Consider the following 14,424-nt stretch of genomic DNA (forward strand, 5'->3'; position numbering starts at 1 on the left):
CCGCTTAGTGGTCCTTTTTATGTCCCTCCTCTTTCCTGGCAGAACTGGATAAAGTTCACTTTTTTCTCCCCCTTTCCTAAATAAGAAATCTCACAGCAAGTGTTTTGGGAGTTAAATCATTCTGATGAAGATTTGCGGCAGGGTGGTCCATAGTCCCGGGTGTATGGCTATTTCCCTGCTTCTTCCCCTGCCATCTCTGGGCTCAGGAAACCTGATTTTCAGTCCCATGTTATATGGAGCAACTTGGCTCACCCCAGCTTGGCCTCCCAAATGGACGTATCCCAACCTAGCAAGGTTTTCAGAAGTTCATGGGCCTTTCCTTTTAATAGGACAATAGGGGGATAAGATACTCTTTTTCCTGATTCATAAAATTGGGACCATACTACACATGCTTTCCCCCCTAGTAATACATCATGAGTACCCGTTTATGCCAAAAGATGTTCTCAGCATCAATTCTAATGGCGGTATAGCATTTCATCCTATAGACATGCCATGATTTATTAATCTAAACCCCTTTTATTTTATTTTATTTTATTTATTTTATCTTATTTTTGCTTTTTAGGGGCACACCCACAATATGTGGAGGTTCCCAGGCTAGGGGTCAAATCAGAGCTACAGATGCTGGCCTACACCACAGCCACAGCCACAGCCACACAGGATCCCAGCCTGTGGATCTTTGACCTACACCACAGCTCAGGGCAATGCTGGATCCTTAACCCACTGAGCGAGGCCAGGGATCAAACCTGCAACCTTGTGATTCCTAGTCGGATTCATTTCTGCTGCGCCACGACAGGAACTCCTCTAAACCCAAAGGTCACTGAAATTTCCATGATTATGACTCATGATGCAGTAATTATTCTTATGTATGCCACAGAGCCTCCAAGGTCGCGACCACGGAGGGCTCTCCAGGCAGAATCACAGGTAAGAGCTCTGTTGACTGAACAAATATCCATCCTTTCTCCCGTATTAACTGTCATTTTGATCACAAACTAAATAATTATGTATGTATTTGGACCTGTCTCACTTCAATCTACCTGTTTTTGTGTCAGAATTGAAATGTTTGTTTTATGAGTCTGAATACTGGTGATACAGAGTTCAATACCCCTCAGTATTTTCTAGGCCATTCTCATCTGTTCATTCTTTCAGCTAATTTGGGAATCATTTTATCAAGTCTCTCCCCCATGTCCCAATTAAATTTCAGGCTTGAAATTGTATTAAATGCATGGATTCTTTGAGACTGTATTAATTATGTGTTGCTGCATAACACATTACCCCGAAGTTTAGCAGCTTGAAACTACACACATATTTTGCACACCCTTTTTGAGGGTCAGGAATCTAGGAACACCTTGGTTAGGTGTTTCTGGCTAAGGAACTCTCACAAGGTCATGGTAAAACTGCTGGCTGGGCTGCAATTTCACCAGACCAGCTCCTCTGCCAACCCCACTCATGAAACTGTTGGCAAAATACTTCAGCTCCTGGACATGTGTATTTCATGACATGGTCTCTCCAGAGTAAAAAGAGAGAGAGGGAAAGAGAGAGGGAGAAAGGGAGGGGGAAGCAGACATGTCTTTACTAAACTGATCTCCAAAGTGACACATCATCGCTTTTGGCGTATCCTATTGATCACACAGACTAACCCTGACATGTGTGAGAGAGGCCACACAAGGTCATGAATACCAGGAGGCAGAGATGTTTGGGAACCACCTTAGAGGCTAACACAGAGGTGGACTGAACACATTACAATATTAGGTCTTTCTTTTTGTTTTCTTTTTCTTAGGGCTGCATCTGCAGTATATGGAATTTCCCAGGCTAGGGGCTGAATCGGAGTTATAGCTGCTAGCCTATACCACAGCCACAGTAACACGGGATCTGAGCCTCATCTTCGACCTACACTACAGCTCGCAGCGATGCTGGATCCCCAACCCACTGAGCAAGGCCAGGGATTGAACCCACATCCTTATGGATACTAGTCAGATTCGTTTCTGCTGTGCCATAATGGGAACTCCATATTCGGTCTTTCTGATGGTGAAGGTGGTGTGACCCTGTACCAACTTAAATCCTAGGTTTGTGCTCAGTGAGGATTTTTCACTTTTCTTCATATAGGTCCCTGCAGTGTTTGTTAAATTTATTTCTAGTGTTTCCTGTCTGGTTTCCATTGTGAACAGGATCTCTTTCACAGCGTATTTGCTAAGTAGTTGTTGCTCATACAGGGACACTATTGATTTTTATGGCCATGATTTTTCAGTGGAGCTTAACTGGTGACAAAGCAGAAATACCCCTGGCCTTGCATTGAGCCCTTGGATCACAAAACTGAGACCAAGTAAGATCCTAAATGTGCTCTTGGGACCAACTTCCCCAAGTGCTTATGTACCAGAGAGATGGGGGCAATGTAGGAGGGCCTTCCTGCCGCCCATTGTTATGTGTTGGCTGTGCTCTGGGCTGCCCGAAGCCAAGAGGATGGGGTTCTCTGGCCAACACTTGACCCTACCTTTGAGGGAGCCTTGTGGTCAGGGCATGAAAGGACAGCCAGAGCAGGTGGCTGGTTGCTGGGCCAGTCTACCTAATGCCCCACAGCCTTAACCCATCTGCCCAGGGCTTCCAGGTGCAGGGCTCCAGCAACCTTTCTCCAGAGTCCTGTTCTGGATGCCTCCCAGCATCTACACAACCTCTAATCAGTTCCAGTAAGAATGATCCTTCATCTGTACCCTTTTCCAGTAGCTATTTATCTAGCATCTGGTGCCTGCCAAGCAGTATTCTTGGCACTGAGGACATCAGTGAAGCACCTGCCCTTGTGGTGCTTGTCATCTCATAGGGAGAGACAGACAAAAGCACACAAATTGTGAAATGGTATTTTACAAAGTAAGTAATACAGGAAGAAACAGAGCAGAATGGAGGGGGGTGGATAAGGAATATAGAAGAGTAAAAAGTCTGAGCGAAGACTTGAAGGAGGTGAGTTAACTACCTGGGAATAGACAGTATAAGGGAGAGAACAAGAATGGGAGTGGAGTTAAGACTCCATTACAGTGGGTTAAGAATCCAATTGCAGGAGTTCCCGCCATGGGTCTATGGTTAACAAATCCGACTAGGAACCATGAGGTTGCCGGTTCGATCCTTGGCCTCGATTAGTGGGTTAAGCATCTGCCGTGAGCTGTGGTGTAGGTCGAAAACACAGCTTGGATCAGATGTGGCTGTGGCTGAGGTGTAGGCCAGCAACTGTAGCTCTGATTGGACCCCTCACCTGGTAACCTCCATATGCTGCGGATGTGGCCCAAGAAAAGACAAAAAAAAAAAAGAAAAGAAAAGAATCCGAATGCAGTGGCTTGGGTTGCTTTGGCAGTGCAGGTTCTATCCCTGGCCCAGTGCAGTAGATTAAAGGATTTGGCATTGCTGTACTTGTGGCCCAGGTTCAATCTCTGGTCCAGGCTGTGGGTATGGCCATTTAAAAAAAAAAAAGAAAAGAAAAAGAAAAAAGAAAGAGAGTGGTGGTGCCAGGGGCTATCTGAAGGAGTGGGAGGGAGGCAGATTACTGTGGGCCTTGGGCTTTGAGTAAAATGGGAGCCACTACAGGGTTTTCAGCAGAGGAATTACATGATTTAAGTTTTAAAACAATTTTAGAGGAAGCAGATAATTGATAGAAGGCTCTGGGATCAAGAAATGTCCCCCAGTTCTGCCCTCTTGGTCCCCACTGGCAATGCCGGTACAGTCCTTATCACCTCTCTCCTAGATTTTGGCCAAAGTCTGCTGGCTTGTCCCTCAACCTCCTGTTCTCTGTCTCTGAGAAATGCCTCCAAGCCCTTCTCCAGTTTAGTAACCTCTGGCCACAAGAATGGTTTATCCCTGCCAAAATTCTAGCCTTCCTGACTAGGGAGGTCTGGCCTTTTAAAATTTATTTCTTTTTAGGGCAGCACTTGTGACACATGGAAGTTCTCAGGCTAGGGGGTGAATTGGAGCTGCAGCTGCTGGCCTATGCCAAGGGAGGCCTGGCTTTGTCTGCATGTCCCTCTCTGGGGGCAGGTGTCAGTGTGGACAAGGCGGTGCATGTGGGTCCTGGCTTCACCAGCACTGACTTCCAGAAGCCAATTTTTGGGGGTCACATTTCAGAGCTTCTGAAATACATTTAATTTCTGTCATATGAATTATATATATCTTACCCATTGTAGAAGCAATACAGAATTGTCTAAAGTGGGCTCCCTCCCTCTTCCAAGAAGAAAGCAACAAACCATGTGTTTGTTTTCCACATTATGTTTTCCTTTGTCTATACAAAAATAATCCAACATAGAATTTAAAGAACGGATTACACTGTGCCCAAAATTCTGCATGTCACCTCTTCATTTTTCTGCCATGGACATTTTCCCTGGTCAAGAAGACAGATGGACTCCATATTCTCTGCGACATGCGTTACTGTTCCTCACCGTGTGCCCCTCCCCGGCAGGGACATTCAGGTGGTTTCCAGTCACTTGCGTAATAACATCGCCAGCACATACCTCTGCCCCCAGAAGGAACTGTGTTAGCATGCAAAGTTAAACATAGCACATAGGCTAATGTGAAAAATGAAAGCAAAATAAAACCAGTTGGATGGTGGCAGAAAACCATGTCCGAAAACACCGCCAGCTTACTCGCCTCATCTGCAGTAGCCAAGCGCTGCCTTAACCGGAACCTCTGCGGGCTCCTTTTCTCTGCGTGCCCCTGCCCCGGGGTCAGGGCCCTGGAGGGCCGTCGTGTCCCCGCCGCATGGCCTCGGGGGAGGGAACGGGTCCTCCTGCACCCGATCTCCGCGAGTCCAGGCTCGCGTGGCTACTGCGCGGCTCCCTGAGCCCTGATCGCCCACTTGCAGGAGTTCCGCCTACCATTGGCCGCCAGGGGGCGCCCCATGCCAGGCTGAGTGACCTCCTCTGTCCCAGGAGAGAGAAGGCCCCGCAGACGCCAGGCCAGAGGTGGCGCCGGGCGGGGCGGGGCAGCTCCCAGAAGCGCCAGCCCGAGCGCTTCTTCCCGGAAATTGGATTCCGCCCGCGCGCCGGCTACGCTCGGCGTTCAGCCTCTCTGCCCCCCTGACCTGGGATTGCCCAGGAGCTCTCCGCCCGCCGCGGCACAAACCCGGGCGTTAGTGGAGTCGTTCCCATCCGGCCGCCACCCGCCCTCTCTGGATGACACCATCACTGCTCAACCAGAGGACTCGTCTTCACTGCCTATCCCCGCGGCTCCGTATTGTGCTCTCTCCGCCCTCTTTTTGTTGCATCTGTGGAACTCAAAGGGAGAAGCTGCCAGCGGGAGGCTAGAACCCTTCGTGCCTTCCCCTCCTTGTCTCCTCTCTGGACGCTGAGCTCCCACCTAGTATCAGGGCCAGAAAGATAGCCCTTCCCGGAGGGAGGGCAGGAGGAGGTTCCCACAGTCCGGGTCAAGGAAACTGAGGGAACCAGGATGCTGAGTGGCGGGAGTTGCTGAAAGGTCTGGGGTGGGGAGGAGAGAGAAGAGGGCAGGTGGGGGTCTCTGCGTGGAGGCTCTAAGGTCTGGGTCACATGGGGACAAGCCAGTCAGACCTGGGGGAGGGACAGCCTGGTCCTCCGCACTGCTTTTTGACCCCATGGGCTTAAAGGTCACTGGACCCGCTTAATCCTTACTGTCTTGCGTCAACCTTGAAGAGGGAGAAGGGGGCCATTCACACCTTGGTTCCATCACTCCTGGGTGCTTGATCCACCTTTAGTCCTTGTGGGGAGGGAAGGGGACATGAAGGTCACCAGCCCAGCCAGGCCACAGTTTGTTTCTTTTCTCCTGGTATGGCTACAAGCCATCAAAAGAGTCATAATATTTGAAAATTGGATGGAGTTGCAGGGTGGCAGTGGACCGGGTATCCATTAGCAAGTCACTTACCTTCTCTGAACCCCAGTTTCCTTGTCTGAGCAGGAGGGCAGCTGGGAGTAGCTCTGAGCACCTGTTAGAGCAGGCTTTGGGTCTCAGCATGAGTAGCACCTACCCATCCACATGGCCAAAGAGATGTGGGTTCCTTCCGAGCAGAAAGCACCACCCCACTCTGTCCAGGGTGCTTCACGTTCAGGGCATGGAGGGGACAGAGTAGACACACTTGCCTTTGTTGTTTGAGGTGCTCTCCGGATACTTCTGATAACCAAGACTGACCCCAAATGGAGGGTTCATCTGCCAGCGCAGCTTTAGAACCTCATCATAGGGAAGAGGGAGAGGATGCCTGCTTCCTTCGTGTCCTTGAATTTCATGATCAAGCCCCTTTACTGTCCCTACTGATTCCATTTTGTTTTCTTCCTTGGCTATAACACAGAGAGCAGGAAAGCTCTTTTCTCCTCCAAGGCAAGTATAGAAGCATTACTGCAATAGCCCAAGGTCCTGGAAAAGAGGAAGTTTGGCAATGATGGAGCAGGTAGAGTGTGAGGCCAAGCAGCTTGGAAGCTCCTGGCTGTTTGACGTTGGCTCACAAGGGGTGGAATTAATAAGCAAAGCTGCCTCCTCCTCCTCTTACCTGCAGAGGAGAGATCAGTTCCCAGTTGGCCGGGGCAGTGTCATCGATACAGCTGGTGTCATCGTTACCTTCCACTAACAGATCACTTGACACCTGCCGGGCAAGGCTGAACCTGGGCATTGCCTTGTGGAGCTGGAGGCTTTGGCCCTCCCATTGTCCCAGAGCCCAAGGGAGGTCAAGACACAGGCTCTGCTGGGATGTGATGATTGGTGACCCAACAGAAGGACTAGACTGTGCTCAGTGCCGGATCCCTGTTGCAGATCCCAGCTGCTTCTGCTTCCTGGTCCCTCTTCTGTCCTGGGTGGAAGAGATGAGTTCACTGCTGGCTGGGAGCTGAAGTAGTGATGCTGCTGTGTGGAGAAGGGGCTCTGGGAGTGGCCCTGGCATGAGGAGCTGGGGTGAGGAGTGGCCTGGGGTGTCCCACCTGGTGTGTGCCTCCCAAGTGGCGTGATGCTGCAGCAGATCCTGCATGATATGTACATCGACCCTGAGCTGCTTGCCGAGCTCAGTGATGTGCAGAAGCACATCCTTTTCTACAAAATGCGAGAGGAGCAGCTGAGACGCTGGAGGGAGCGCGAGGCTTGGGAAGCCCTGGCAGAGGTTGAAGGTCTTCGCCCCCCCAAGGCCAAGCGAGGTATGTGGCAAAGGACTGAGCCCTGGCTTCCCAGGAGGTGGAAAAGTTGTTAATGTCATACTGTGTTCTTCTTTAAAATGGGCACTGGTGGGATGAGGGCCGGGGCCTGCACCCTTTGTTCTCTGAGCATCTTGTCCCTTTAGCCTGGTCTGACCAGGTCTGTAGGGCTCCAAGGCTGCAGAGGGGGCTGCCTGGGGAGCCCAGTGACATTGGGGCATGGGGACTTGCTTTGTCGTGTTGTGGGAGGGAAGACATCATTGAGATTTCAGATTGTGGGTGACTGCCTGGTATGGGAGAGGCCATGTTCTTGACCCTCACCAGTGGTTCTGGTCAGAGGGCCAGGGTGCAGCAAAGACATGCAGCTCCTGCCTCCCTTGTGTGTGGGGGGCACAGCTCTTCTCAGTCAGGCCAGCATGGTGCCCTATGCTCCTTGTACCTGTCCTCTTGAGAGAGGATGCTTTGGGTTGTGCTGGATCCCTGTTGGGCATTTGGAGAGAGGGGGTCAGGGAATGTTCTGCACTAAGAGTGATCAACCCCAGTGACAGTAGCAATCACAGACAAGAAGCAAGGTGTCAACCTATGTTTCAGGGCGTTACTATGCAGTGATGTGCCAGTCAGGACCATGGACTGGGGCACCTGTGAGTGAAAGTGCACCTGGAGCAGTCAAGCTGCTGAGCTTGGTGCAGGACCTCAAGATCCTTCTGGGGAGGACATTTTATGTGGCTGCTGTCCTTTACAGTTTGCAAAGCCCGTTCATCTTCGCTCTTGTTCTCTCCCCACAACCTTCCTCTTGGCTTCCATGCTGTTCCCTAGAGTCATGTGTAGACTTGATCTGTTTTTAAGTTTTCAGTCCAGGACAAAGTCCTGATTCTGGGCTGACATACAGACTCCCTTGGTGACCCAGCTCCTCTCTCAACTCCAGGCTTACTGTTGGTCCCTGCCCCATGTCACAGGCCACACCCGCACCCATCTGGATGTCTTGCTCTAGCCTCTGTCTTTATACGTGTAGTTTAGTTCTTCTGCCTTCATCCTCCTGATGAACTCCTTTAGCTCTAAGCGCTGCCTCTTGCCGTTTCTTGGGATGCTCCTGGCACTGGGAAGTACTTGCTCCTCCGTGGCTCCTTGGTGTGTAGGACCCATCCCTGCCCTAGTGCTTGCTACACTCTCAGTATCATCCATCGTCTGCTTGCCTGGCTCTCCCAGGGGACTCAGAGCCACTGGAGTGAGAGCCCATCCTCCATTCTGTCTTCCATCCTTGGGTCTGGCATAGAGCTGGCACAGAGCGTGAAATCCCCATTTTGAACAAAACCCAGCGGGACTCCTGGGGGTAGAGCCATGACTTGGCTGTGTGGTTGGTGCCAAGGCTGGGGCTGCACTGGCAGCTGCATCACTACTGGAGAAAAAGACAAACTGCCTTTCCTGCCCCACCGGCCTGAGCCCTGGGGCCTCAGGGTGTCTCTCCCATGGCTCTTCTGGAAGGAAGACAGATGCCTCAAACTTTAACTGCAAAAATATTTTTACGGCGGTTTGTCACGCATTGACATCTACATTTTCGTATATAAATTATATATTAAACTCATTTGGGTTTCTGGTGTGGAAGACTCTTTTCTCTTTTCCAGATAATTAATTTTCTGATTTATAAAAAATGGAGAAGAGGAGGAAGCACACTGAGGAATGTGTGTGTTCCAGGTCAGGATCCTGCTCAGATCTCAGCTCTTTGCTTCAGTCCTGCTGTAGAGCCATCTGGGCAGACCTCAGCGAGGCTCTGGGGGCAGGGGGCTCAGCTCCAGGGGCTGGAGAGCTTCTTATTGTGTGACCGGAGTCCACAGAGCCTGGTTTGCGTCCTGGGATCGTGATGAAGCCTTGCAACACCTCCCTATCTGGTCTGTGGCCTTTCATATTTACCATGTGCCTGCCCTCACTGAATGCCCCCATAGCCCTGTGACTCCATCTCAGATGAGGAAGCCATGGCTCACTTGATACATCCATTCAAGTCACCTAGATGCTACAAGTGGAGACAGGAGGAGACAGGACACACGTCCTGTGACTTTGACCTTGTCCAGTGACTGATGGTTTTCTCTTCATTCACTTTTTTGTGTGTGTGTGTGTGTGTCTTTTTAGGGCTGCACCTATGGCATATGGAAATTCCTAGGCCAGGGGTCGAATTGGAGCTCTAGTCACTGGCCTATGCCACAGCCACAGGAATGCCAGAGCCAAGCCTCATCTGCGACCTACACCACAGCTCATGGCAACGCTGGATCCTTAACCCACGGAGCGAGGCCAGGGATCGAACCCGAATTCTCATGGATGCTAGTCAGATTTGTTTCCGCTGAGCATGATGGGACCTCCTATTCATTCACTTCTGAGCTCTGGACTTCAGTGGAGGACCTGTGCACACGTTCATTTGTTCATTCTTTCACTCATTTATTCCCTTAGGCATCATGACTAAGCACCAACCTTGGTGAATTGGACAGAACTTTGGCCCTTGAGTCAGTGAGCAGACAGATCAGATCCCAGGGAGCATACTGAATGGAGTGCCAGGATCAAGGCCTGTTGCAAGGAAGCCATGTGGTGGCTTAGGGAAGGGTCTGTTGGGTGTGCCAGTCCCTTGGCATTCCTGAGCACAACTTACTCAGTCCTGGTCAGCCTGGAATGACATGGCACCTCTTCCTGCCCATCTCTCCAGTCCTGCTTGTCCCCTGAGACCTTCCTCCTCTCTTCTGAGGACACCTCCCAGCCCCTTGCAGGCCTGACCTCACTGTCCCCAGGGCTCAGGCAGGGCAAGGTGTACCCTGTCCCTGAGAACCTCTCTGCTCTCCAGTTGTACCTGCAGAGAGAAGGCGGAAACACTGATGATACAGTGTTTAAAGTGGATTATTACGGAAACTTGGGTGTATTTTTGTTTGTTTGTTTCTTTGTTTCCACTTTATTTTTCACCGAGGAGCTTCTGGTGTTCTGCCCTGTTGTGGAAGACACAGACCCTCAGCTTCTGTTGTTTTCCCATCTGTCGTCATGTTTGCCATTTGTCACTTTTCTGACAAAATTTGATGTCTGACAGGAATTGGTGTTGTTGGGACTCTGGGAAGGCGTGTTATCACATTGCAGACCCGGTAGATTTAAGCCGGGCCCTCCAGCATTACTGTGACCTTTGCAATCGCTTCCTCTTTCACCACCACGGGGACCCACGCCCATTTAGGAGCTTCGGCCTTCACACCCCCTGGCCCCTGCTGTGCTTGCCCAGTTATCCCAGTTTCTTGAGGCTGGAGCTGGGTGAGACACAGGACACAGGACATATGTGTTCCCACTGCTGTCGTAACCCAGGAAGCTTCCCCTCCTGGTCTTGACACTTCTGCCCTGATTAGTAGTTTCACTCAATGTCAAACTGGTTCCTCCCTGACCATCTCCTTGTCCATCCTGACATCCTTTGCCCGGGAGCCAGACCTCTCTTCCACTCTCTGTCCTACTTCCTCCTTTAACTTGGCTGATGTTGGCCACACGGCAAACCAAACCTGCAGCCTCAGGGAGGTGCCTTATTTTCAGCTGCTTGGCCAGCCCTGTGCTTACCCCAACCAGCCTATGGAAGGCTCTAAGTCCAGAGACCAGCCTCCACCACCTCCATTCCCTACAGCTGGGGTCAAGAGGCAGCTCCCACCTGTTAGGCCAGCCTGTCTCTGCCAGCCCTGCCTGCGCCACCCCCACAAGCAGCCCTGACCTGAGGCTGGAGGGAGATACCCTATCAAGCAACCTGTATCTCAGCTCTTGGCCATACCTACTGTGCATCTGCCCCCAACTTGGTGCCCAGGTAGGCCTGGTCCATACCTGGATGAAAGCTGTGTGCCATGGTCCTTCTCACTGGGTATCTGCCTTCTCTCGTTTTCCTGGGAGCCATCCAGTAACCACAGCAACCTCGCCTGTTGGACTTGGGCCCTCCTTAGCCGCCATGTGTTCCCTTTCCAGGCATGGGAACCTGTACTTACTTGTCACATTCCTGATGTACCCATGTACTCAGTGGTCCCCTGCCTCATGCTCATGCCCTATGACCTTCCTCTGAGGAGCAGCTAAAGTGCCTTTTAATACACTAATTAGCTTGTGCATCTCCCTGGCTCAGTGGCTTCTGTTGCATTCAAAGAAACACAAATGATTGGGAGTTCCCTGGTGGTCTAGTGGTTAGGATTCAGTGCTTTCACAGCTACAGCCTGGGCTCAGTACCTGTTCTGGGAATTGAAATCCCACACCAAGCTACTTCTTGCCTGCTCCCACAGATAGAAAAAAAAAAAAAAAAGGTTAAGAAAGAAAAGAAAAAAGAAATACAAATGCTTTTGCAGGCCTCTGCCACTTTCCAACCTAATTTCCTAACTTCCACCCATTTTACGTCCTTCTGCATGGACTGTTCCCAAAACCTTGTAAGGCTGGGTGTTATCCCTTATTCATTTCTCAGTTAAATGTTGAGCTTTTCAGTGACCACTGACTCTCAAGGAGCGCCCCCCCAAGCTCTCTTTCAACCCCTGCCTGACTTCCTTCAAAGCACTTAGCACATACAGAAGTATCTTTTTAAAAAACAATTGTGGTAGAATACACACAACATAAAATTTAACCATTTTATCTATCTATCTATCTATCTATCTATCTATCTATCTATCTATCTATCTAGTCTTTTTAGGACTGCACCCATGGCATATGGAAGTTCTTAGGCTAGGGGTCAAATCGGAGATATAGCCGCTGGCCTATGCCACAGCCACAGCAACACCAGATCTGAGCTGCGTCTGTCACGTACACCACAGCTCATGGCAACGCTGGATCCTTAACCGACTGAGCGAGACCAGGGATTGAAACTGCATGCACAGGGATACGAGGTCGGGTTCATTACTGCTGAGCCACAATGGAAACTCCCATAATCATTTTAAAGTGTGCAATTTGTACAGTCAAAATGTGCAACCACTGCCTCTCTGATTTCCATCATCACAAAACAAAAGCGGCCACTCCCCACCCTCCTTCCCCAGCAACCACTGATCTACTTTCTGTCTCTGTGGATTTGCCTTCATCTTTTTAAAAAATGTATCTGTTGTGTGTTTACGGTCTGTCTCCTCCATTAGCTGAGAGTGCTGTGAGACGGTGGCTGTGGCTGCGTGATCTCCATCCCAGCATCTGGAACGAGGCCCAGGGATGTGTTTGGGGGTGGCTTTGGGGGGGCAGCTGCTAAGATCCTTGCATGTGTGGTGTGTCAGAGGGACCTGACTGAAGAGACAGGTATTAAAGGATTTCTCTTCTGAGTAAAAAGCTGTGAGCTGTGCAGTAGGACCCCTCCTCTAGACCTTAAAAATCTTCAGTAAAAGTCTAAAAATCTCAACATACCTGTGTTTTGGGATATGCTGTAGAAGCTGAAATACAATCTATAATATATATATAATGGCAATTCTGTCACATTTTCACTCATGAGTCATTTCCTTTTTATTTCCTGTTTTAGGATTCAGACTTAGATTTTAGTTTGACCAATGCTATGTTTTTTTCTTTGCATTGGCTTAGTGTACATCTCCCTATATCTTTTGATGCTATTTTGTTTTAAGGGAGTCTATCAAAAAAATGTATATTAACTAGCATATGTTATTTTATTTTATTTTATTTTATTTGTCTTTTTGCTATTTCTTTGGGCCGCTCTCGCGGCATATGGAGGTTCCCAGGCTAGGGGTCAAATCGGAGCTGTAGCCACTGGCCTACGCCAGAGCCACAGCAACGCGGGATCCGAGCCACGTCTGCAACCTACACCACAGCTCACGGCAACGCCGGATCCTTAACCCACTGAGCAAGGACAGGGATCGAACCCGCAACCTCATGGTTCCTAGTCAGATTCGTTAACCACTGCGCCATGACGGGAACTCCGCGTATGTTATTTTAAAACTTACTTAAAAAATATACTTGAATCCAGATTCTGTATCTTTATCAGGAATGAAACATTATCTACTAAAGATGAGAAACTTAAGGATATTTTGATATCCCTCCCCACCCTCCCCATGACTTCGTTGGTATAATGAAGAATTTTAGATCGATTTTGTTTACTGATTCATCTTTCAAGACATTTTTTATGCCCGTAGTAGTTTCATAATCAGACCATAATAACAATAAGTATTTGGATACTAACTCCATTTTGCACTACTTGCTCCCCACATTTTTTCTCTAAGGGGAAAGTGGTAAATATTCTTTTTTTTTTTCTTTGTATGGCTACACCTGTAGCATATGGAAGTTCCTGGACTAGGGGTCAAATCAGAGCTGCAGCTGCTGGCCTACACCACAGACATGGCAGCACTGGATCCTTAACCCACTGTGTGAGGCCAGGAATCGAACCTGCCTCCTCAGAGAGATTGTGTTGGGTTCTTAACCCACTGAGCTACAACAGAAACTCCTGAAAATGGTAAATATTCTCTTGCCCCTTGGCCCCCTTGTACAAGTGATTTGGCTAACCCAGCCGCACACTCCTCACTGTTAGGATTCTCAGCACATCACACAGAAGTCATTAAACATCAAAGGAAATCCACCTTTGAAGCTGTCTCCTGCCCTGTCCCTGTTCTTGCTGTCATATTGTTATGGGACACTACTGACCCTGGCATGCTAATTTTCTTCAACTTCCTTTTCCTTCCTTCCTCCCTTTCTTTCTTTTGCTTTTTAGGGCCACACCCCCACCTTATGGAAGTTCCTAGGCTAGGGGTTGAATCAGAGCTGCAGCTGCCGGCCTACACCACAGCCACAGCAACTCGGGGTCCGAGAGGCGTCTACAACCTACACCGCAGCTCACGGCAATGCCGGATCCTTAACCCACTGAGCAGGGCCAGGGATCGAACCTGCATCCTCATGGATCCTGGATCCTAGTTGGGTTCGTTACCACCAAGCCACGACAGGAACTCCTCAACTTCTTTTTTAATAGTTTTGACAGTTTCCCAGTGGATCCACTCAGGGAGTGATGACTGTGTAGGAATATTGGGGGATCAGGGACGAGGATGCCGTGGGTTTCTGGATTGAAGCCCTTTGGAGCTGTTGCTCATGGCCCCTTTTCTGGGCACTGGGGGCAGTGTTTCTGGAACAGTGCCATGGGGGGAGGGGCTGGGGAGGCCACTGACAGACTCCCTCCCAATTTCTCACAGTAGTGCCCCATTCCTTTTGCTAAGAAAATATTTCCTGTCCATGTGCAAATATTCAAAGAACAATTCTGTAGGGAGGGAGAATGTTTGATTTTTTTCAGAGAATATATGTGATGGGGAGAGAAAAGGAAGAGTTTGGCAGTGGGGGAGGGTGTCCAGAGTCCTGTGCAAGG

General features: G+C 49.7%; 1 protein-coding gene across 2 annotated transcripts in view; it reads left to right on the forward strand.

Moving 5' to 3' along the window:
• SH2D4B (SH2 domain containing 4B) overlaps window positions 4,870–14,424 on the forward strand; it is an 89,193-nt gene continuing 79,638 nt past the window's right edge. Inside the window, exon 1 of one of the 2 annotated variants that reach the window (XM_021072860.1) lies at window positions 4,870–7,121. In XM_021072860.1, coding sequence (XP_020928519.1) covers window positions 6,938–7,121 — 184 coding nt within the window. In that variant the 5' untranslated portion in view covers window positions 4,870–6,937. The remainder of the gene's footprint in view (window positions 7,122–14,424) is intronic. The other variant, XM_005671149.3, reaches the window with a different exon arrangement.

This window comes from Sus scrofa, chromosome 14, assembly GCF_000003025.6.
Source record: "Sus scrofa isolate TJ Tabasco breed Duroc chromosome 14, Sscrofa11.1, whole genome shotgun sequence".
NCBI lineage: Eukaryota > Metazoa > Chordata > Mammalia > Artiodactyla > Suidae > Sus > Sus scrofa.